The 22,660-nt window shown below is 44.8% G+C and overlaps 2 protein-coding genes across 2 annotated transcripts in view; both read right to left on the reverse strand.

The window, feature by feature from the left end:
• Window positions 1-457: 457 nt before the first annotated feature.
• LOC307207600 (vomeronasal type-2 receptor 26-like) overlaps window positions 458-22,660 on the reverse strand; it is a gene marked incomplete at its 3' end in the record, with an annotated part of 39,429 nt that continues 17,226 nt past the window's right edge. The window contains exons 2-5 of the mRNA XM_079961567.1: window positions 7,755-8,555; window positions 4,609-4,839; window positions 1,673-1,799; window positions 458-1,350 (exon numbers count right to left, since the gene is read on the reverse strand). Coding sequence (XP_079817693.1) covers window positions 458-1,350; window positions 1,673-1,799; window positions 4,609-4,839; window positions 7,755-8,555 — 2,052 coding nt within the window. The remainder of the gene's footprint in view (window positions 1,351-1,672; window positions 1,800-4,608; window positions 4,840-7,754; window positions 8,556-22,660) is intronic.
• On the reverse strand, window positions 15,658-22,416 carry LOC307209825 (vomeronasal type-2 receptor 26-like; the record flags this gene model as incomplete). Its single annotated transcript, XM_079965188.1, has 5 exons — window positions 15,658-16,762; window positions 17,068-17,194; window positions 17,775-18,005; window positions 20,046-20,846; window positions 22,255-22,416. The coding sequence occupies 5 exons, from the start codon at window positions 22,414-22,416 to the stop codon at window positions 15,870-15,872; spliced, it is 2,214 nt and encodes a 737-aa protein (XP_079821314.1). The 3' UTR covers window positions 15,658-15,869.

Raw genomic sequence — 22,660 nt, forward strand, 5'->3', positions numbered from 1 at the left:
AAATACCGTATTTTTCGCACCATAGGACGCACCTTTTCCCTCCTAAAAAGCAAGGGAAAATGTGTGTGTGTCCTATGGAGCGAATGCAGGGGGGGCAGTCTGTGACATCCAAGGAGGAATACTAGGATTGCTGTAGCGATCTCCTTAGCGGCATGTTTATTTCCACCCTGAATTCAGACCTTGCAAAATGGGTCTGGTGAAAACATAGGTGCATTAGTTGAATAAAACACAATAATGTTAACATGATTCTACTTGGATTCAGATAGGAATAAAGTGGGAATGTGTATATTTAAAAGAAAAGGGCTCCGACCATCCCATCGTCATTATGTCTAGAGACCAGTTTCCTTTCTGATTCACATGAAGGAAAAAAATAGGGAATGAATGCTGCTGGCATGTATATTGATTTTATTAATGCCGTGCTATGAAAAATGTACTAATATTAGAAACCATCTTTACATTACACCATGAGATGCTCCTTTTTATTCAGATCTGGCCTCAGGACAATAATGTAGCACTTGGGGATAAAGATGCAACCCAGTAACCCCGAACTGGAGGCCAAGATAGAGAAGATCTGCACGGCTACCATATATTTCCCCTTGGTGCTCTGGTAGGCTGGCACAAAGGACACCCAAACACTGCAAAACACCAGCATGCTGAAGGTGATCAGCTGGGCTTCGTTGAAGGCCCCAGGCAGCTTCCTGGCTAGGAAAGCCACCGTGAAGCAGATGGCCGCCAGAAAGCCCATGTAGCCAAGGGCAGAATAAAACATGGCAACAGAGCCTTCGTTACATTGCAGAATGATCTGCCCAGGCTGGGAGTGCATGTCGGAGTCTGGGAAGGGGGGAGACATTCCCAGCCAGACCATGCAGATGCCCCCTTGGACACTGGAAAAGGATAAGACAAGGGTGTTGGCCAAGCTCTTGCCCAGCCATTTCCTCATCTGGCTCCCTGGCTTTGTGGCCATAAACGCCACCACCACCGTGATAGTCTTTGCCAACAGGGAAGACACGGCCACAGAGAAGATGATGCTGAAGGCAGTTTGTCGGAGAAGACAGGTCCACTTCTGGGGCCGACCGATGAATAAGAAAGAGGACAAGAAGGAGAGCAGGAGGGAGACGAGGAGCAAGTAGGTGAGGTCCCGGTTGTTGGCCTTGACTATTGGTGTGTCAAAGTATTTAATGAAGATTCCCAAAAGAAGTCCAGCAGTGAGGGACAATAGCAGGGCAAAAGAAGCTAGGAGGATCCCCAGAGGTTCTTCATAGGACAAGAAATGTATAATCTTGGGGACACACTGATCTCTGTGTAGATTGGAATTCTGATCATCTGGACAATTCTTGCAATGCTTTGCATCTGAAAAACACAAGTGACTTCAGTGTTGCCAGTATGAATATTATAGCCATAATAATCTGTAGTCTACTACATACCAAGTATATTGTTTTGTGATTCTTATCTGTTTACTTTATTTTGGGTTGTGGGTTTGCCATGAAGCAATTTTGGGCTAAAGTCTGGGGTCAAAATAAAAGTATTAAGGGCCAGCATAATCCATTGAACTCCTTTAATAGGGGAAGACCCCCCCCCCTCCATAGGTACCAATGCCTGGAATTTGAATGAGGTTTTGAACTCTGAAAAAGTGACTCACTTTTAAATATCCTTTCCTTTTAGGGTCATTTACCTTCCTGAATGGAGATCGTCCCATCTATACATTGAACACAATCATAGCAGCAGACTGGCTCTCCTTTTTTAATCGCCTTGGCATATCCTGGATAACAGCTTTTGGTACACCTTGACAGAGGCATATTCTAACCAAAATGAGATGAAAGGGGGAAGGGGGAGAAGACCAGGTAACTACCAACCAGTGAGCTTGAAATAGATACACAGAAAGGTCCTAGAGCAGCTAATTAAACCATCTGTCTTTGAGCACTTAGAAAAGGATGCTGTGATTACTAAGACCCAGCATGGGTTTCTAAAAAACAAGTCATGCCAGATGAAACTCATTTCTTTTTTCGATAAATTTACAAGCTTGGTGGATTAGGGGAATGCTGTGAACATAGTCTATCTTGATTTCAATAAAGCTTTTGACATGTCCTCCATTATATTTTTGAAGACAAGCTGGCAAAATGTGGACTGGATAAAGTAACTGTTAGGTGGATTTGTAGCTGGTTGACTGACTGAACCCAACGAGTGCTCATTAATGGTTCCTTGCCTTCCTGGACAAAAGCGACAAGTGGGATGCTATAGGTGTTAAGTTGTGGGTGAACATATCAGACGACACAGCGATTCTTCAAAGAGCTCTTGTTTGTTCACAGGCCAGAACAGAACTGAATTGAAGGGTTCAGCCAGCCTGCTTATGTAGAGTTCCACTAGAACGCAACAGTAACCATTTTCTGTACCTATCCAATCACCGAACGTCATTTTCAATCCCTTATTTGCATATTTGGACCTGAGTGAAAACTATCTACAGTATCCCCCTGCTGGCCCAGGGTGAGAACTTCAGTACATAACAATAGGGTTCTGTCCTGGGCTCATTGTTGTTCAACAAGTTTAGCGTTCTACACTTGGGCAGGAATAAGCAGCTGCACAAATATAAGATGGAGGACACCTGGCTTACCAGTATTATATGTGAAAAGGATCTAGGGGTCATAGTAGACTACATGCTTAATATGAGTCTACACTGTGATGCCGCAACAAAAAAAAAGCTAATGTGATTCTAGGCTTCATCAAGAAAAGTATAGTGTTTAGAGCTAGGGAAGGAATAGAACCAGTGCTTTTTTCCCTAGAAAAATATGTGCCTGTACTCACCATTAAGTTGTTAAAGTAAGTACCACACTTTTTAACCAAAAAGAGAGAGGTGCCGGTACTGCGTACCCCCTGAGGAAAAAACACTGAAAAGGACCACTCTATTCTGCCTTGCTCAGACTACAGCTGGAGTACTGTGTCCACTTCTGGGTACCACAGTTATTCACCAACTCTAATGTATGCAACCAAGATGATCAAGGGCCTGGAAGCCAAGCCTTGTGAGGGAGTTGGGTATGCTTAGCCAGGAAAGAGGAGAATGAGAGGAGATATGAGAGCAGCTTCAACTATTTCAAGTGCTGTCACACTGATGATGATGATAATAATAATAATAATAATAATAATAATAATAATAATAATAATAATTTATTATTTATACCCCACCCATCTGGCTTGGTTTCCCCAGCCACTATGGGCGGCTTCCAACAAAATATTAAAATATAGTGGTCTGTGAAACTTAAAAGTCTGTTAAAAGCTTCCCTAAACAGGGCTGCCTTCAGTTGTCTTCTAAAAGTCTGGTAGTTGTTCTTCTCTTTGATTATTTTCTCCTGCTCCAGAGCGTAGGACTTGAACCAATGGATTCATGTTAAAAGAAAGGAGATTGCGACTAAACTTCATTAAGGACTTTCTGATGATGAGAGCTGTTGGCAGTGGAACAGACTCCCATGAGGGGTTGTGGACTCTCCTTCCTTGAAGGTTTTCAAGCAGAGATTGAAAGGCCATCTGTCATGGATAGTTTAACTGTGATTCCTGCATTGCAGGGTGTTGGGCTAAATAACCATCGGGGTCCCTTCCAAGAAGAGAAGAGTTTGGATTTGATATCCCGCTTTATCACTACCCTAAGGAGTCTCAAAGCAGCTAACATCCTCCTTTCCCTTCCTCCCCCACAACAAACACTCTGTGAGGTGAGTGGGGCTGAGAGACTTCAAAGAAGTGTGACTGGCCCAAGGTCACCCAGCAGCTGCAGGTGGAGGAGCGGGGAAGCGAACCCAGTTCACCAGATTACGAGAATACCGCTCTTAACCACTACACTTGGACTACTGCAATGCGCTCTACGTGGGGCTACCTTTGAAGGTGACTCGGAAACTACAACTAATCCAGAATGCGGCAGCCAGACTGGTGACTGGGGGTGGCCGCCGAGACCACATAACACCGGTCTTGAAAGACCTACATTGGCCCCCAGTACGTTTCCGAGCACAATTCAAAGTGTTGGTGTTGACCTTTAAAGCCCTAAACGGCCTTGGCCCAGTATACCTGAAGGAGCGTCTCCACCCCCATCGTTCTGCCCAGACGCTGAGGTCCAGCGTCGAGGGCCTTCTGGCGGTTCCCTCATTGCGAGAAGCAAAGCTACAGGGAACCAGGCAGAGGGCCTTCTCGGTAGTGGCACCCGCCCTGTGGAACGCCCTCCCATCAGATGTCAAAGCGATAAATAACTACCTAACATTCAGAAGTTTTTAATCTGTGATATTTTAGTGTATTTTTGGTTTCTATGGAAGCCGCCCAGAGTGGCTAGGGAAACCCAGCTAGATGGGCGGGGTACAAATAATAAATTATTATTATTATTATTATTATTATTATTATTATTATTATTATTATTATTACACCACACTGGCTCCAACTCTACAATTCTATGATTCTATGATTCTAAAGCATCAAGCAAAATACATTAAGGTTTGTGGATATGAGTCATATAGGGGAGATAGGATCGCAGCATATGCTATGGAAGTGTGAATTTGCTCCTGACTTGCCAGGACCATAGGACTGCCTGGTCTGAGTTAAAAAAGAGAGTAAGGTGAAGCTGATTATTTCCCCTACCTGTTTGAACCATCTGGGCCACACAATGGCATTCTGGTCAATGGCAAACTTGATTTTCTCTGGAGATGCTGATCTCTCTACACTCCCAACTTTCAACCCAACAACAGAATTATTGGGAAACGCCACCCAGTTGACAATGTCAAAGTCAGCTGCCAGCTCCCCATTCTCATCCCAATAAGCTCCATCCATGGAAAAGTTGTAAAGGTGGAGGTTTCTTAGGAAAGAGTGCAGCTAAAATGGTATAGAAAAACACACACATGATTAGCAAGCGAGGAACAAAGCAGCGTACATGAGCCTTGCTCACTTGGAACTCCAGTTTCCAATGGTGCAGTCCCTCAAAGACTAAGTTGTGGCAGCGGCTATTATTTGGAGGTGAAGTGTGTCTATTTCTGGTTCTTCTTTAGACTCATTAATGAAAGCAAGTTTGGTGTAATAATTATGTTGCTGGTATAGGATTAGGAAGACCAGGGTTCAAATTCCAGCTCTGCCATGAAGCTCACTGAGTGACCTCAGGTCAGTCACCACCTTGTATAGGATTAGGACGCGGGTGGCACTGTGGGTTAAACCACAGAGCCTAGGACTTGCCGATCAGAAGGTTGGCGGTTCGAATCCCCGTGACGGGGTGAGCTCCCGTTGCTCAGTCCCTGCTCCTGCCAACCTAGCAATTCAAAAGCACATCAAAGTGCAAGTAAATAAATAGGTACCGCTTCAGCAGGAAGGTAAACGGTGTTTCTGTGCGCTGCTCTGGTTCACTGGCCACATGACCCGGAAGCTGTCTGTGGACAAACGCCGGCTCCCTCGGCCTATAGAGCGAGATGAGCACGCAACCCCAGAGTCGTTCACGACTGGACCTAATGGTCAGGGGTCGCTTTACCTTTACTTTACTATAGGATTAGAAGGACCAGGGTTCAAATTCCTGCTCTGCCATGAAGTTCACTGGGTGACCTCAGGTCAGTCACACCCTTGCAGTCAGGATACAATAGGGAGGGGGGAGAGCCATGTGCTCCTTTCTGGTCTCCTCAGAAGAAAAGTGTGACACAAATGTAGCCATAAATCAAATATAAGCTTCATTTTGCGTCCTGATTAGGCAGTTGGGAGCAATGTACGCATTGCTCCGCTCTGTTTTAAAGAGTGTGCTTCAGCCAGGCAATTTTATTTTGGAGGAAAAAGCAGCTGTGGGGTCTCTATCTGCAACATGCTCTCGATCCGGATCAGGGCCACTTTAGTTTCCCATCAAACGCCACCCCCCTCAGGTGTTATTTGCTCCAATAGTATGACTGCTGGCAGCTCTTTCATGGCCGCTAGCTAGATTTGCCTCCACAGCTGGGGCCAGCAATGCCTTTTTACCTTTACAAGTTGTATATATGTAAAGGGGGGGGGGAGCTGCCCTCGACCACGGACCCCCCTCCCTTGTATGCAAGTACTAATCAAACAGGGGGATTACAAAATAGATAAACAAAATCACTACATCTGCTTCTCCAGAAAAAAAGCAAACCCCGTTTCAAATTAAAAACAGCCCACCTTGTAAAATTCAGAATTAAGCAACCCCAGAATAAATCCGCCATGGTGTTCCCTTGCGCCAGAAGCAGTTTAGTTTTGCTGGCCACATGACCCGGAAAGCTGTCTGTGGACAAACACTGGCTCCGTCGGCCTACAAGCGAGATGTGCACCGCAACCCCATAGTCGCATTTGACTGGACGTAACCATCCAGGGGTCCTTTAGCTTTTTACCTTTACAAGTTGTATACAGTGGTACCTCTGGTAACGTACTTAATTCCAAGTCTATTCTTAACCTGAAACTGTTCTTAACCTGAAGCACCACTTTAGCTATTGGGGCCTCTTGCTGCTGCCGTCCGATTTCTGTTCTCATCCTGAAGCAAAGTTCTTAACCTGAGGTACTATTTCTGGGTTAGCAGAGTCTGTAACCTGAAGCGTATGTGTCAGGGCTGCCCGAGGTCCCAGCTCACAAAGGACCAATGCCAGTCCGTTGTTATATACAAAAGTCTTTATTGAAACGCAGTTTCGATTTCAAACCCGCGGCGTGCAGCCCTACGTCTTAAACCCTAGACCGCTGAAGCTCCGTCTGAATCTCCTCCCCCCAGACACCAGTTTAAGACTCTAGCCTTGCTCCACCTCTTCCTTTGCTCTTTCCTCCTCTGGGTCTGCCTGTCCGCTGGGGTCTTGCCCTTTCTAGACTCTTAATAATAATAATAATAATAATAATAATAATAATAATAATAATTATTTTTATTTATATCCCGCCCTCCCCAGCCGAAGCCGGGCTCAGGGCGGCTAACAACACTAAAACAGTATGACATTATAAAACATTATAAAAATGAATTAAAATCAAAATTGATGGCAACCATAAACTAAAGTTTTGTAAAGATTGCCAGAGGAGGGGGTCAGGCTGCGCCCTGACCAAATGCCAGGTGGAACAGCTCTGTCTTGCAGGCCCTGCGGAAAGATGTCAAGTCCTGCAGGGCTCTTGTCTCTTGTGACAGAGCGTTCCACCAGGCTCCACCAGACTCTTCTGACGCTGAATCCCCTGAGTCTTCCCCCTCCCTCCGGCGGGCTTTAGGACCTGGTTCCCAATCCGGGTTTCCTGCTGTGCTGCGCGCCTGTACATTCGAACTTGGCGCGTGCGCCCAGCCAGCAACCTTCCTTCTGACCGTTACACTGCTCCTGTCACTGCTTCCCCCTTCGGAGAGGCTAGCTGGACCTGACCTCCCCTCCGTTCCCTCACTCTGCGATGGAGGCGTGGCCAGCCCTGATTCATCTTCTCTCCCTGCTGGAGAAGAAGCTGGTCCTGATACATGGGACTCTTCCCCCCCACTACGCTCTGGTGGAGGGGCTGGTCCTGATCTCTCACTGCTGCTTTGGGAGTCCCCGCTGGCCCCTTGCTTCTGGTGTGTCCCCCTGGGACCCCCCTTGCCCTGGCCGTCGGCGCCCCCCTCTGGGAATCTATGTAACCTGAAGCGTATGTAACCCAAGGTACCACTGTATATGTAAAGGGGGGGGACTGCCCTTGACAACAGACCTCAGAAGTGAGTTCAAAACATCACTTCCACCCTGGATTTTTCCTCCAACCAGAATTTAATTACTGACTTAACATTCAAGAATGAGAAGCTGTGAGAGAAAGGATCATACCTGCCACGGTTGTGGTCTTTGAAGGTCCATCTTGCCCCTTCCCACCGTTGCCTTCTGGCCTGGCTTGGATGAGTATACAGCACTCAGGATACTTGCCAAGGTTTGGATAGTGTTGTAAATACTGTAGCTGTCTTGAGACAGGATTCTCTCGATTAGGTCTTGTGGCAGAGTCCCCAGTTCACCTCTCTTTCTACATCTTCTCCGGACTCGCTCAGAATTCTTTGACATGGAACACCTAAATGCCATCCTCGCAAACTGTTGGATTTCAAGGTCGTCTGGGTCAAATGTTTCATATTTTGCCCTCTTTTTCGTCTGGACTAAGAAGGACAAGGTCGCAGGGACACACTGGGGATCATAGTGAGATGCTTCGCTCATACTGAGATCCTGCAACGCTGTCGTGACCCAAACTTTCCCCATCGTTTTAAGTTTCTTTTCAATGTTTATAACAAATGTCATTAGAATTAAAGTAGATTGAAGCTCTGCATGGTAGACAACTACATTGATTTGTTGCTGCATGAAAAATGGAACCAGGTTCTTTGCATTATAGTAAGTCACAGTTTCTGCGATGCTTTCTGAGAAGGCCACACAAATATCATTCTTTGTGACCACAGCTGTGAAGGTCTTCACGAACTTTTCTCCATTGTCATTGTCTGAAGCAATGAGACCGATCCACGTCCATTTGAAATGCAGGAGCAATTTGACCACAGCCAGGTGAGGAGGTTCTTGTTTTGGGACCATCCGATAGGAGAAAGGGAACGGAGATTTATCAGCTGATGCACGACTAGCAAAACCAAAGCTGACCTAGAAGAGAAAGGAAGAGTTTGGTTTTTTTCGTTTGTTTTCAGCACAAATATGTATTAACCTAAACCGATTAATAACTAGGAAAATATTCGTTGGTACGATTGGTTGAGAGCCCAAATTTATTTATTTATTTTTAGTTAAAAGATTTATTACCTGCTTTTTGAGCAGATGTCCCACACAGCAGTTCACTATGTCAGCTAAATGCACCAAGCGAAATATAGCATGGAAACATTTCAAAGATGCACTTAGAACAACAACAGTGACCCTGAACGCCGACACAGAAAATAAAAGAAAGCATCAATTATGAAAGTTCGCCCAGGTTATGATCCCAATGTATACTACAACTGAAAGGCTTTTTTGAAACGGTATTTCTTCACGACCTGCTTAAAGACTACGTGAGGCGTGGGTCTTCCTTGACCTTAGAAAGTGCTGAATGCAGTAAATATATTCCTCCTGTGGCACAATGGGTCAGTGCACCTGGCTGTTAACACAGAGGTTTGGTGGTTCAAGTCTACCCAGGGATGGCTGTTGGCAGGTTTCCTGCAATGCAGGGGGTTGGACTAGATGACCCTTGGGGCCCCTTCCAACTCTACAATTCTGTGATTTCTATGAATCCTCAGAAAGGCCCTATTATGAGTGTCCACTAGCCTAATTGTATTCACCTGTGTAGGCTCCTTTGGTGCCAACTCCTAGAGGCCTGGGGCCCTTTGGGGGCCTCCAATAAAATATTTGAGGGCCCCCCAAGTTGAAGGAGGAAAAAAGTGCGTCCTATGGAGCAAAAAATACGGTAGTTCTTAAAGTGATCATGGGGTGGAAACAGTGTCAAGGAGCTTGATGGAATGACTGCTGCGAGGTGACAGTTGCGGAAAAACGCCAAAGGCAGTTCTGAGCAGCAGCGACAGAGTAACCCTGCTTCTTTGCTTTCTCTTTCTGCTCTGCAGCCTGGTGGAAAAATTGGCATTTGCTCAGTACCACGTATGTCTATTTCCAGCATGGCTTACTTTTAAAACGTTTCAATCTAAGCCCTGATGTTTCAGCCATAGTTTCATTTGAAGTCACTCTGCGTTGTGCGCCTTCAGACATAATTCTACACGCGTATTTCTCTCGTTGCTTTTCTGCATTCTGACTGCAAACGCAGAAGAAGTGTCGTAGGGATGCTGCCAACAACATTTGGGTGTCTGTGTGTATTCTAGGCAAAACGCTCCAGACCTTGTTTTCTCAACTGGGCAGGAAGAGGGTGTTCTAAAAGTACAGAGTACCAACCTTTGGGTCTAGGAAAGCCCGGACAAAAAGATGCATTTTTACATACAGTCTGATGCAACCGTTGGAGAGAAACTGTAATATGGAAATTGGCTCTGCCCCCAACCCACCTACATCCCCCCAATTCATACCTGTGGGATTTTATAAATGCTCAGAATGGTTGAAATCAGGTTGGAAATAGCAGAGTTGCCTCCTTCTAGAACGGCCAGTTGTGTATTCTGTTTTTCACAGATGTAGTTTGGAACATTCTTCTGCCCACCAGACAGCAGGTCTAGCACAGCTTCATAAGTCGTTATTTCATGAAAATAGTTCTCATAGAGGTTGTAGCCGAGGGTGATGTTAGGTAGGAGCCTGGGGTTCCTACTGATCTTGTGAATGGCAAACAAGAAGGGCAGGATATGCCAGTACCTTTGATTGTATACGCTGCAGCAAAATAGATGACATGAGATTTCCATCCTCTAGTCAATAAATGTGTGTTAAATTGTCTACATATTATATATATATGCAGATATGCATTGATAACCAGTAGAAATATTTGGATTTTGTTGTGAGGACTTTACTGATGCTACCTCTGAATCCCAGGAATTGACAGTTTTGATTTTATTAGTGCCCCCATTTATTGTTCATGGTTTCATGTAATTCTTTTTGGAGGCACCCTTGGGATTTTAGGCAGGATAACAAGGGAGAAGTACAGTAGGAACTGTATGTCTAGAATCATGCACAGTATTTACTTAGAAACATTGTACTGGAGTGGGAAAACCATCATTATACAGAGTCCATTTTGTTGGGAAAACGCCTGGGAAGGCCACCACCTTCCCCAAGACACTGGGGCATCTCTCTGGTGGTCAAAAGCACGTCCAACTGCAAGTAGATAAATAGGTACCGCTCTGGCGGGAAGGTAAATGGCATTTCCTTGTGCTGTTCTGGTTTCGCCAGAAGCGGCTTAGTCATGCTGGCCACATGACCCAGAAGCTGTACGCCGGCTCCCTCGGCCAATAAAGCGAGATGAGCGCCACAACCCCAGAGTCATTTGCGACTGGACTTAATTGTCAGGGGTACCTTTACCTTTACAATACAATACAATTAATTATTGAGTTGTGAATTCACCATACATTCCCTCCTTTAAAAAGCAGAGGACAATGTTTAATATCATTTTCTAAACAGCAGCAGCAGCACCTTAGAGCACATTCAGCCACACTGAGTAGCCTGTTGGGCAGCTACACTACAAACCGTGGGGAAGCAGTGTCTGGTGTTTTCCTGGCTAGGCTGCGATATGAGAGATGCCTGACTGTGCACTACATTCCTCTGTGCACCCAGGAAATATGATTTCCCCTGGTACCAAGCAAGGACAAGTTTGAGCTACGGTGTATTTGGAAAGGCACCAGAAAAATGGGAGAGGATGAAATCTCAGTTGAGAGAAGCAGTAGTAAATTTGCATCTACAGAATAACGTACATTTCCAAAGCGTTAGAAGGAGGCGTGAAGAAATCATGTAACTGGGGTAAAAAAGTGCCTGTAGATAAGATACCAGTTATGCGGTGGTCTCCTGGTTTATAATAATTAATTGCATCTTTTCGATCACTTATCACACCGAATTGGCATTTCCCCTTCAGCGTCCTGCAGGACGAATGGGGCAGCAACAACAATAGCAAAAGAATTAGGGAGAGGAGTGCCATCATTTCACTGCCTGCCGCCACCGCCGCATTCCTTTCTGCCCCGGCTGCTCTCTGCTGCAGATCTGTTGCAGCGCCTTCTTATTCCAGATGGGAGTCCAGCTGTGGCTTCAGAATCACAGAATCAGACTCTTGGAGAGTTGGAAGGGACCCAGGAGTCATCTGGTCCAACCCCCTGCTATGCAGGAATCGCAGCTAAAGCATCCATGACAGAAAAACCTCCAAAGGAGGAGAGTCTACCACCTCTCATGGGAATCCCTTCCACTGCTGAACAGCTCTTAAGGGGCTAATATTAAACCGCACCTCCGCGTGGTCCCTGTCTGCCCTGAATCTGAGACCAGGCTCTCGGTGGCCCAGGAGATATTTATGCACCAACCTTTTCACAGTGGGTATGCAAGCTTATTACATGTTGTTCTTGTTTCTGGCACTTTTATTATCAGTTTCAAAACCAGTCTTTGGAACACTGCGCCCAGAGCTTTTCAAAATAATAATTAATAATAATTAGAATGGTTTTGATAATGATTAGGGACAGAGTACGCTTCAGCATCCTCGATTCTCCCTGCGGCTCCATGTGCAGGAGAAAATATCATAGTATCATAGAGTTTGAAGGGAGCCCAAGGGAATCTGGTCCAACTCCCTGCTATGCAGGAAAAGCCTTCCCAATGGGGGTTTGTGCACTGTCCAGTTTCATGGCTGAAATCTATGAGGTTGGAAGGGAGAAAATATCTTCAAAGCTCCAGCAGAAAAACAGTCGCATAAGTTTATGAATATATAAAACTGCCTCGTATGGATCCAAAGCATTGGTTTCTTTAGCCCAAAGTTGCCTATATATTTCTAGAATCCCAGATAAACTTTCCTAGTCCTGTTACTTTTGATGCACATAGAGACCTATAAGCTCAGCTAACTAGCCAAGCTAGAGGCCTTGTGCGTTATCTTGTGCTAGGAGCAGCTTTAGTGCCAAGGTTGTAAACAACTGTCATGGTCTGGTTCACGGGCGATCAAAGTCCCGGCTAGGGATGTCAGGACCGGAGGCAAGATGGCGGGGTGGGAGCAGGAACGGGAGGCCAGAAGCCAGGAGTCAGGAAGCCAAGGGTCCGAGAGTCAGGAAGCAAGGAGTCACGAAGTCAAGGGTCCGAGGATCAAGAAGCAAGGAGTCATGAAGTCAAGGGTCAAGGAACCAAACGCAGCAAAGCAGGGAACATGTTGCTGTGGCAAAGAACTGAAGGGAAAATGCTAACCTTATATCCCTTCCTGGCTCTTGCCACCAGGTGCTGTGAGTCACCAATCGGCCTCACCTGTGTGGCCGCGCCTTGCCTCTTCAGAACAAACTTAGGAAGGCCCCAGTTCTGCAGAGTCCTATCGGTCACAGGGCTTGGCTCCTGCACGCACACCTGACAACAACATTCCTAAGTGTCTGCATTTGAAAGGAGACGTGCATTGCTGTTCTGAGATGTATCTTCGAAATGTAGGACCTTTTCCTTGTCTGCTATTGGGTCCCTGGAGTACAGAGTCACACAAAGTGGCAGGGTTCAACAGGGTTTATTTGAAATGCATGTGCATAGCAAAGGTGCAGAGCAATAAGCTCACAGTCTGCACACCCAATTCTGAGCGGGCCAGCTTTTTATACATTTGCAGAATACAATACCACCTGATTTCTTGTAAACCACCTGATTTCTGGGAAACAGAAAGTTATAGTAAGCGTTATGTACTGAAGTTCTCACCCTGGGCCAGCAGGGGGATACTGTAGATAGTTATGCAAATGAAGGATCGAAAAGTGACGTTCAGTGATTGGATAGTTTTGTATGCAAATGAAGGATCGAAAAGTGACGTTCAGTGATTGGATAGTTTTAGAAGGTTGCAACAGTTACAATTGTTCTGTAGCTCTATATAAGCAGGCTGACTGAGCTCCTCAGTTCACTTCTGTTCCAGCTTACAAATAAAGAGCTGCTTTGGAGAAATCGCTGTGTCGTCTGCTATGTCAACCCACAACTCAACACTAAGTTTCTATTTCCTTACATGGGCATATCCTGATTATGCTCAGGCATGAATCGCCCCCTCATCCCCGCAATGGGAACAACGGGCATTCCTGAGTCTTCATTATCTTTACAATCTTGGATGCTGAGAGGCCCCACCAGCCTTGTTCCTGGCAGACCTAAAAAGGGAAGGGGGTTTTGGGATAGAATCTAAGAGGCTAGAAAAGCCTAAAGCAGCTTTGATGAGCTCATATGAGGGGAGAGGAGCAGGGTGTTGGGTTGAAATAAACGACAGACGAGTGGTGGGGGTCATATGGGAGGCATCTCTCGAGCATGTCTTGGGGAGTCCCTTTTATTGAATATTACAGCATTGCCACATATGTGCTTGTTGCTGATTGGTTAACACAAATACAATGCGTGGGTTACATATAGGCATCAATCATCAATAGACCAAAGGCTGGGAAAGGGAACACAGAATTGGACAGGCGTAAAAACCTCCTTAGGGACGCAGGTGGCGCTGTGGGTTAAAGCCTCAGCGCCTAGGGCTTGCCGATCGAAAGGTCGGCGGTTCGAATCCCTGCGGCGGGGTGCGCTCCCGCTGCTCGGTCCCAGCGCCTGCCAACCTAGCAGTTCGAAAGCACCTCCGGGTGCAAGTAGATAAATAGGGACCGCTTACCAGCGGGAAGGTAAACGGCGTTTCCGTGTGCGGCTCTGGCTCTGGCTCTGGCTCTGGCCAGAGCAGCGATGTCACACTGGCCACGTGACCCGGAAGTGTCTCCGGACAGCGCTGGCCCCTGGCCTCTTAAGTGAGATGGGCGCACAACCCCAGAGTCTGTCAAGACTGGCCCGTACGGGCAGGGGTACCTTTACCTTTACCTTTAAAAACCTCCTTATTAAATTGTAACTAGTGATTAATATAGCAAGACTTAAACAATTACTAATGATTAATATATAGCATTCATCCGTAGATGTGGTCAACCAAGCACTAAGAACAGGTCAGGATGCGATGTTTTCATGAACTCAGTGTGAACTGAACATTCTAGTCATGTGCAGAAACAAAACTTTCCTTCAGCAGGGTTTGATAATATATAAAAAATAATATTCTTATGGCCTTTCAAAATGTGCAAACACCCTCAAGATAAACCTATTTAGGGAAAGGAATGCAAAGAGACCACGTGTAGCAGGGGCTTCTTAGAGAGAGAGTCCTTTGTTTCCTTGAATAGGTAATGAAGGAAAGACCATACATGGTACAATTAGTATTGTGTTTTAACTTTATATTGGAGGAAGTTTATGCATATGTATTGCTTTAACAGATAACAGCTATGTATAGTAGCAGACCCCACCCTTTTGGGCTTGCTCAGCTTTTAGAGAGTGATCCTACTGAGCCTTTATTGCTAGCAATAAACACCTTTTGTTTTCTCACCGCCACGTGGAGATTTCCTTCAGCCTCAAACGTTAATTTTGCTACACTTCAAATGATTTTGTAGAAAAGGAAATAATACTTGACATTGCAATGGAAGGGCCATAAAAAGCTTCCCTATACAGGGCTGCCTTCAGATGTTCCCTAAATGTTATATAAATACTCATCTCGTTAGCATCTGACAGGAGAGCGTTCCACACTTCTTGCAGTGTGGGCCAAGGCCATTTAAGGCGTTAAAGGTCAGCATCAACGCTTTGAATTGTACGCGGAAACGTATTGGAAGCCAATGTAGGTCTTTTGGAACTGGTGTAATGGTCATGTGACAAAGGTATTTCAGAGCAGAAACAGTAAAGGAAGCAGTAAAGGAGTCGAGAAATGTTGTGAAATGCTGAAAAGCTGCAGAATCATTTAGCATGCTGAAGCACTGTGACTCTTGAGGATGACTCATTCTCTGTACTGTATAAGTATTGTATCTGCTTGCAGGCAGACTCAGTGTCTATGAGTAAGTCAGTGTGGTGTGTTCTGTGAAGCCTGTGCTCAAAGGAGACTGTGTGACTCAATAACTCTGTGTCTGCTCTGAAGCTAGTTTAATCTTCTGTTCATTATGCTGTTATTTGAAAACAAGTTTATTTTAACTCAGTAAAATTTTTATTCTTTTACTGAAGAAGACTCTGCATTATTAATTTACGCTGCGTTTGAGTAATGTGCTCTTGACAGCCGCTCATAGTCATCAGTCTAGCTGTCGCATTCTGGATTAGTTGTAGTTTCCGAGTCATTTTCAAGGCCCTACAGGAGATAACCAACACATGTACCACTCTGGGGAGACAGTGTGCAGGCAGGTTGGGTGTCAACCAGTGTACCAGATGGAGCTGGTAGACAGTCAGCCTGGACACAGAATGTTAGACTGGCAAATCGGTAAATGAACAATCAATTCACATTCATTGGTTTTAATAATGCAGTGCTATGCCAAAAAAGTACTGGTTTTTATGTTACACCATCAGATGCTCCTTTTTATTCAGATCTGGCCTCAGGACAATAATGTAGCACTTGGGGATAAAGATGCAACCCAGTAACCCCGAACTGGAGGCCAAGATAGAGAAGACCTGCACGGCTACCATATATTTCCCCTTGGTGCTCAGGTAGGCTGGCACAAAGGACACCCAAACACTGCAAAACACCAGCATGCTGAAGGTGATCAGCTGGGCTTCGTTGAAGGCCCCAGGCAGCTTCCTGGCTAGGAAAGCCACCGTGAAGCAGACGGCCGCCAGAAAGCCCATGTAGCCAAGGGCAGAATAAAACATGGCAACAGAGCCTTCGTTACATTGCAGAATGATCTGCCCAGGCTGGGAGTGCATGTCGGAGTCTGGGAAGGGGGGAGACATTCCCAGCCAGACCATGCAGATGCCTCCTTGGACACTGGAAAAAGACAAGACAAGTGAGTTGGCCAAGCTCTTGCCCAGCCATTTCCTCATCTGGCTCCCTGGCTTTGTGGCCATAAACGCCACCACCACCGTGATAGTCTTTGCCAACAGGGAAGACACGGCCACGGAGAAGATGATGCTGAAGGCAGTTTGTCGGAGAAGGCAGGTCCACTTCTGGGGCCGACCGATGAATAAGAAGGAGGACAAGAAGGAGAGCAGGAGGGAGACGAGGAGCAAGTAGGTGAGGTCCCGGTTGTTGGCCTTGACTATTGGTGTGTCAAAGTATTTAATGAAGATTCCCAAAAGAAGTCCAGCAGTGAGGGACAATAGCAGGGCAAAAGAAGCCAGGAAGATCCCCAGAGGTTCTTCATAGGACAAGAAATGTATAATCTTGGGAACACACTGATCTCTGTGTAGATTGGAATTCTGATCATCTGGACATTTGTTGCAAAGCTTTGCATCTGAAAACACAAGAGTGACTTCAGTGTTGCCAATATAAATATTATAGGCATGACATTCGATAGTCTACAACATACCAACAATTCTGTGATTCTTATCTGATTACTGTATTTTGGGTTGTTGGTTTGCCTTGAAGCAATTTTGGGCTATAATTTGGGGTCAGAATAAAAGTATTAAGGGCCAGCATATCCCATTGAGCTCTTTTAGTGGGGCAAGACCCCCCTCCATAGGTACCAATGACTAGAATTGAAGGTGATTTTCTACTATGAAAAGGCAACTTCTTAAATATCCTTTCAGGCACATTTACCTTCCTGAATGGAGATTGTTCCTTCCATGCATTCAACACAAGCATAGCAGCAGATTGGTTCTCCCTCCTTAATGGCCTTGGCATATCCTGGACGACAGTTTTCGGTACACCTTGAAAGAGGCACGTTCTAGCCAAAATGAGAAAAAGCATCAAGCAGAAGATGTTAGGACTGTGAAAAGTGGCGTAGCTAATTGGATTGGACTCCAATTAGGCGTAGCTAATTGGATTGCAGCCCGGCACACTTCCTCCAGCGCCTCTCTGCTCCTGATCGTCCGTCCTCCGTCAGCCACTGTCGCAGAGCTTTCCGCAGCGTGGAAGCTGCCTGTGTCCGGGTGTTTAGCAGATCAAACACACTTAGACATCAGTGTGTATGTATCTCAGTCTTTATTCATGCAGTTAAACAACAAAGAGATTTCCTGGGCTCAAAGCACTCATCCTGCTTCTTCCTCCGTCAGAAGCCGGAACAAACAGAGCAGACACAGTACAAAACCACTCCCCTCTTCGAACCTAGCCACGCCTCAGGAATGTGAGACATCACTCAGAACTCCTTAACCCTGTAAGTTCTGAAACTAGCCACGAGGACTTTGTGGATAGGAGGAGCCATAGAGTGCAGCTAGGATTGAATCATACAATCATACAATGGGGTTTGGACTGCAGCATAAGATATGCAGGTGTAAGAATAAGATGTGATTAATTATTTGACCCACCTGTTTGAACCATCTGGGCCACACAATGACATTTCGGTCAATGGCAAACTTGATTTTCTCTGGAGATGCTGATCTCTCTACACTCCCAACTTTCAACCCAACAAGGGAATTATTGGGAAACGCCACCCAGTTGACAATGTCAAAGTCAGCTGCCATTTCCCCATTCTCATCCCAATAAGCTCCGTCCATGGAAAAGTTGTAAAGGTGGAGGTTTCTTAGGAAAGAGTGCAGCTAAAAAGGGTCAAGAAAAACACACCCACAATTAGCAAATGAGGAACAAAGTAGCGTACATGAGCCTTGCCCACTAAGAACTCTAATCTCCCAAGGTGCAGTCCCAGAGACTCAGATGGGACTTTGATTTGGAAATAGCAGAGCTAGAGATGTTAATATATTGCATGTTAAAATTAGAATCAGATTAAGAGGCTAATCGCAACTGATGGGCAAATATGACCTCTCAGTGACTGAGATTAAAGAACTCCCCTTATATTCACAGAAAAATATTTTTAAACGAACCATAAGGGCAGTGGCAACTAAAAATGATCTAAACTCTATGTGCACATCTACATGTGCCTGCCCCATTGTATTTTAAACTTACAGAGGTCAATGAACACATATCTTATTTTAATGAATTGACTTTTGCACAGCTTCGAAAAGCTTTTACAGAGCTACGACTAAATACAATAAGCTCTGCTTATAGAGATGGGAGACATAGAGGCATACCAAAAAACGAACGTGTTTGCATTAGGGGATGTTCTGAAGTAGAGGACCTTATGCATTATATCTTGCACTGTCCGTTATATAATGATGCAAGAAAAAGATTTTTGGTACCTATAATGACAGGGTCCCCTGGCCAGAACCCCCTTGATATGATGTTATATCTCCTTGCAGACACAGATAAGTATGTGACCTGGCGGGTAGCACTTTTTGCAACTGCTGCTAGGAAAATTAGAGCAAATTATATAGCCAAGGTAGCCATTAACTGTAAAGGAGATGAATTTATTTGATCCTATCTATCTACCTCAGGCTATGCTCTATCTTTGTCACCAAACTCTGAGTATAAATTGCACACTGCATTAATTGATATTGTTTTTAACATTAGTGACCATGTGATGAGTTTAGCTTATGAATTTTATTGTTTAATGTTTTTATTTGTACATTGGGGTACTTTTATAGCTTTGTTTAGAGTACGTAATGTTTTAAGAATATAAATGTTTTAAGTCTTTTTTTACCAATTCAGTATATTTTCTTTTAATTGTCAAATAATTCTGTGTACATTGCGGCAGCCTTTGGCTATGTGCAATAAAACTGACTGAGACTGAGACTGAATCAGGAATGGCAGCCCGTGTGGCTATGATGTTCTACTAGGATCAGGGTGTGTCGTCCCATTCCAGAATGGAAGAACAATCCAAATCAGGGCACTCAGGATTTCGAGGTCTTAGGAGACACACACAGGTGTGCCAAGGGAATATGAGAATCATTTCACTTCAAAATGTAGCCAGCCACCCTGTGGTATTTGGGTGCCCCTCCACCTCCTCCTGCTCCTGCTCTCTAGCCCCCTGGACTCTTGCCACAAATACAAGGTGTCACGGTAAGTAATAAAGTATATCCTGTTAGGTTGAAAGGAGATGGTGCCAGGAGCCTGGGCAGTGTTCATCTCCCAATTTTAAATAGATTACGTCCAATTAAATGATCACTTACAAGGGTGAGACACTGGGAACTTACCTGTAATGGTTATAAGGGGTTGCTTGTGCGTAAGTTACCGTCACTGCTGGCTAGATTGCCTGGTTAACCTTGCCTTGGCTGACAGCCCTTCGCTCCGTGGCTGTTTAGTCACTCGCAGAATCCGTCAGTGGGCGTTTTTTGAACCTCTTCCAGCAAAGAAGTTGTTTGACGCCAAGTCTCCTCCTACTCTCCCTGCACAGAAATCTTCTACGCAGGGAAGGAGTGGGCAGAGGTGTGCCCGTGCTCTCCCCTCTTGGAGACTCCTCTCCGAATCCCCCATCTGCCCCCCTTCTCTACTGGTGTTGCACTGATTTCCTTCCCCAGCTGATGGGCTTCCTCTCTCCCTGCTGGGCCCCTCTCCTGCATCGCTCGGGAGCCTTGCCTCCACCTCTGACTCCGATGTCAGTTCCCTGACATTACCAAAATGGGTTTGCCTCAATTATGGGTTCCAAACATCCCCACCAACCCCAACTTGAATATGTCCTCAAATTAGAATTAATTTCTGACTCACGGTTCAGTGGTGAGAATGTGCCAGAGAAACGACCATACCTGCCACGGCTGTAGTCTTTGAAGGTCCATCTTTCTGCTTCCCACCACGGCCTTCTGGCTTGGTTTGGATGAGTATACAGCACTCAGAACACTTGCCATGGCCTGGATAGTGTTGTAAATACTGTAGCTGTCTTGAGACAGCGTTCTCTCAGTAAATTCTCGTGACAAGGTCCCCAGTTTTGCATTCTCTCGACATCTTTTCTGGACTCTGGCAGAATTCTTTGAAAAAGAACACTTAAATGCTGTCTTTATAAACTGGCGGGTTTCAAGAGCATATGGATCAAATGTTTCATATCTTGTCCTCTTCTTTGTCTGGATTAAGAAGGACAAAGAAGCAGGGACACACTGGGGATCTTCGTTAGATGCCCAACTCATACTGAGATCCTGCAAAGCTGTTGTGACCCAAACTTTCCCCACTGTTATTTTAAGGGTCTTTTCCATGGTTGTCATAAGCACAAATAGACCTATAGTGGATCGAAAATCTGCATGGTAGACAACAACATTGACTTGTCTCTGCATGAGAAATGAATTCAGGTGCTTTGAATTATAAGCCACAGTTTCTTTGATACTTTCTGAGAAGGCCACACAAATATCATTCTTTGTGACCGCAGCTGTGAAGGTCCTCATGAACCTTTCTCCATTGTCATTGTCTGGTGCAATGAGACCGATCCACGTCCATTTGAAATGCAGGAGCAATTTGACCATAGCCAGGTGAGGAGGTTCTTGTTTTGGGACCATCCGGTAGAGGAAAGGGAACTGAGTTTTATCAGTAAATTCACGACTAACAAAACCGTAGCTGACCTAGGAAAAGAAAGAAAGAGTTTGGTTTTTTCAATTGTATTCAGGACCAAGTGCAAATATGTATTAACCTAAATGAATAACTGGGAACATATTCACCATTATGATTGATTAGGCCTGACACTGATGCCGAAATCTAGCATCACCTGAGCTCTGTAAGTGCGACTTTCTCCTGATTGAAGTGCAGAGTGTTTAAGGACCAGGACATTTGCAGGGAAACCAAAATGCTTGTTTACAAAGCTATTGTACTACCAACTTTACTGTACCTGCGTAATATGGACCACTTATAAAGACTATCTCCAGCACCTCAAAAGATTCCATCAACGATGTCTCTGAAAATTTTTATACATCACTTGGGAAGATAGGCAAACCAATGTTAGTGTACAAGAAGAAGCAAAGTTCACCAGTGTCAAAGCAAGGATTCTTCAACATCAACTTTGATGGACTGGTCATGTTGTTTGGATGCCTTATTATCGTCTTCCAAAGCAACTACTCTATTTTCAGCTTAAGAATGGAAAGTGAAATACCAGTGGACAACAAAAGAGGTTTAAAGACACTCTAAAGGCAAATCTTTAAAAATGCAGTATGAGCACAGAAAATTGGGGAACACTGGCCTGCGAACGTTCCCATTGGAGAATTGCCTCTACCAAAGGTGTCATGGACTTTGAAGAATCGTGAACCCAGGACCACAGGGAGAAACGAGCTAAGAGAAAGACACATTTACGATACGATACGATACGATACGATACGATACGATACGATACGATACGATATCTTTATTGTCATTGTCCCTTGTGGAACAATGAAATTGAAAACTACATAAAACTACATAAAAACTATATAAAACTACCACAAAACTACATAAAAACTACATAAAACTACTACAAAACTACATAAAACATTCAAAAACCCCTAAAAACTCTAAAACCCCATTTTAAAATACACTAGAATTAGAAAATCCTCACTTGTGATCAGCTCCCACCTGGAAACCTAGGTCCCCACTGTGGAAGGATGTGGGGATCCAGAACTGGCCTCCACAGTCACAATTTTACTTGGTTATGAGTGATCGCCAAAGAATAAGACCAAGAAGCTAGCCTAGCAATTCCAACAACTAAATCCTTGCTGGATCCAGAAATTAGAAAGGACTCAGACATACAGCTTAACCCCTAAGTGGTGTATGGAAATACAACATAAAAACAATAAAACAGAATTATGCAACAGAGCTGCAAAAAAGCAAAAGCAAAAATATAAACAAAACAAAATAAAACACCTAGCCCCATAATTCAGCAATAACAGAAAACAAACGTAGGATCTAAGAAACCCTAGACGAAAAGATACATCTTTATATGCAGTCATTGTAATGTGGATATTGGCTCAGTCCCCAATCCACCCACCTTTCTCCAACTCATACCTGTGGGATTTTATAAATGCTCAGAATGGTTGATATGAGATTAGAAAGAGCAGGGTCACCTCCTTCTAGAACGGCCAGCTGTGCATTCTGTTTTTCACAGATGTAGTTTGGAACATTCTTCTGTCCACCAGACAGCAGGTCTAGCACAGCTTCATAAGCCATTCTTCCTTTGAAATAGCTCTCATAGAGATTGTAGCCCAGAGTGATGTTGGGTAGGAGCCTGGGATTCCGACTGATCTCTTGAATGGCAAACAAGAAGGGCAGGATGTGCCAATACCTCAAAGGTTCCGGACTGCAGTAAAATAGAGGTCATCAGATTTTTCATTCTGCAGTCAGTGAAAGAATGTTAAAGTTTGTGCATCTTTTCATATAAGAGCAATGATAACGAGTAGAAATATATGAATTT

Source organism: Podarcis cretensis (genome assembly GCF_951804945.1).
Source record: "Podarcis cretensis genome assembly, chromosome: 2".
NCBI lineage: Eukaryota > Metazoa > Chordata > Lepidosauria > Squamata > Lacertidae > Podarcis > Podarcis cretensis.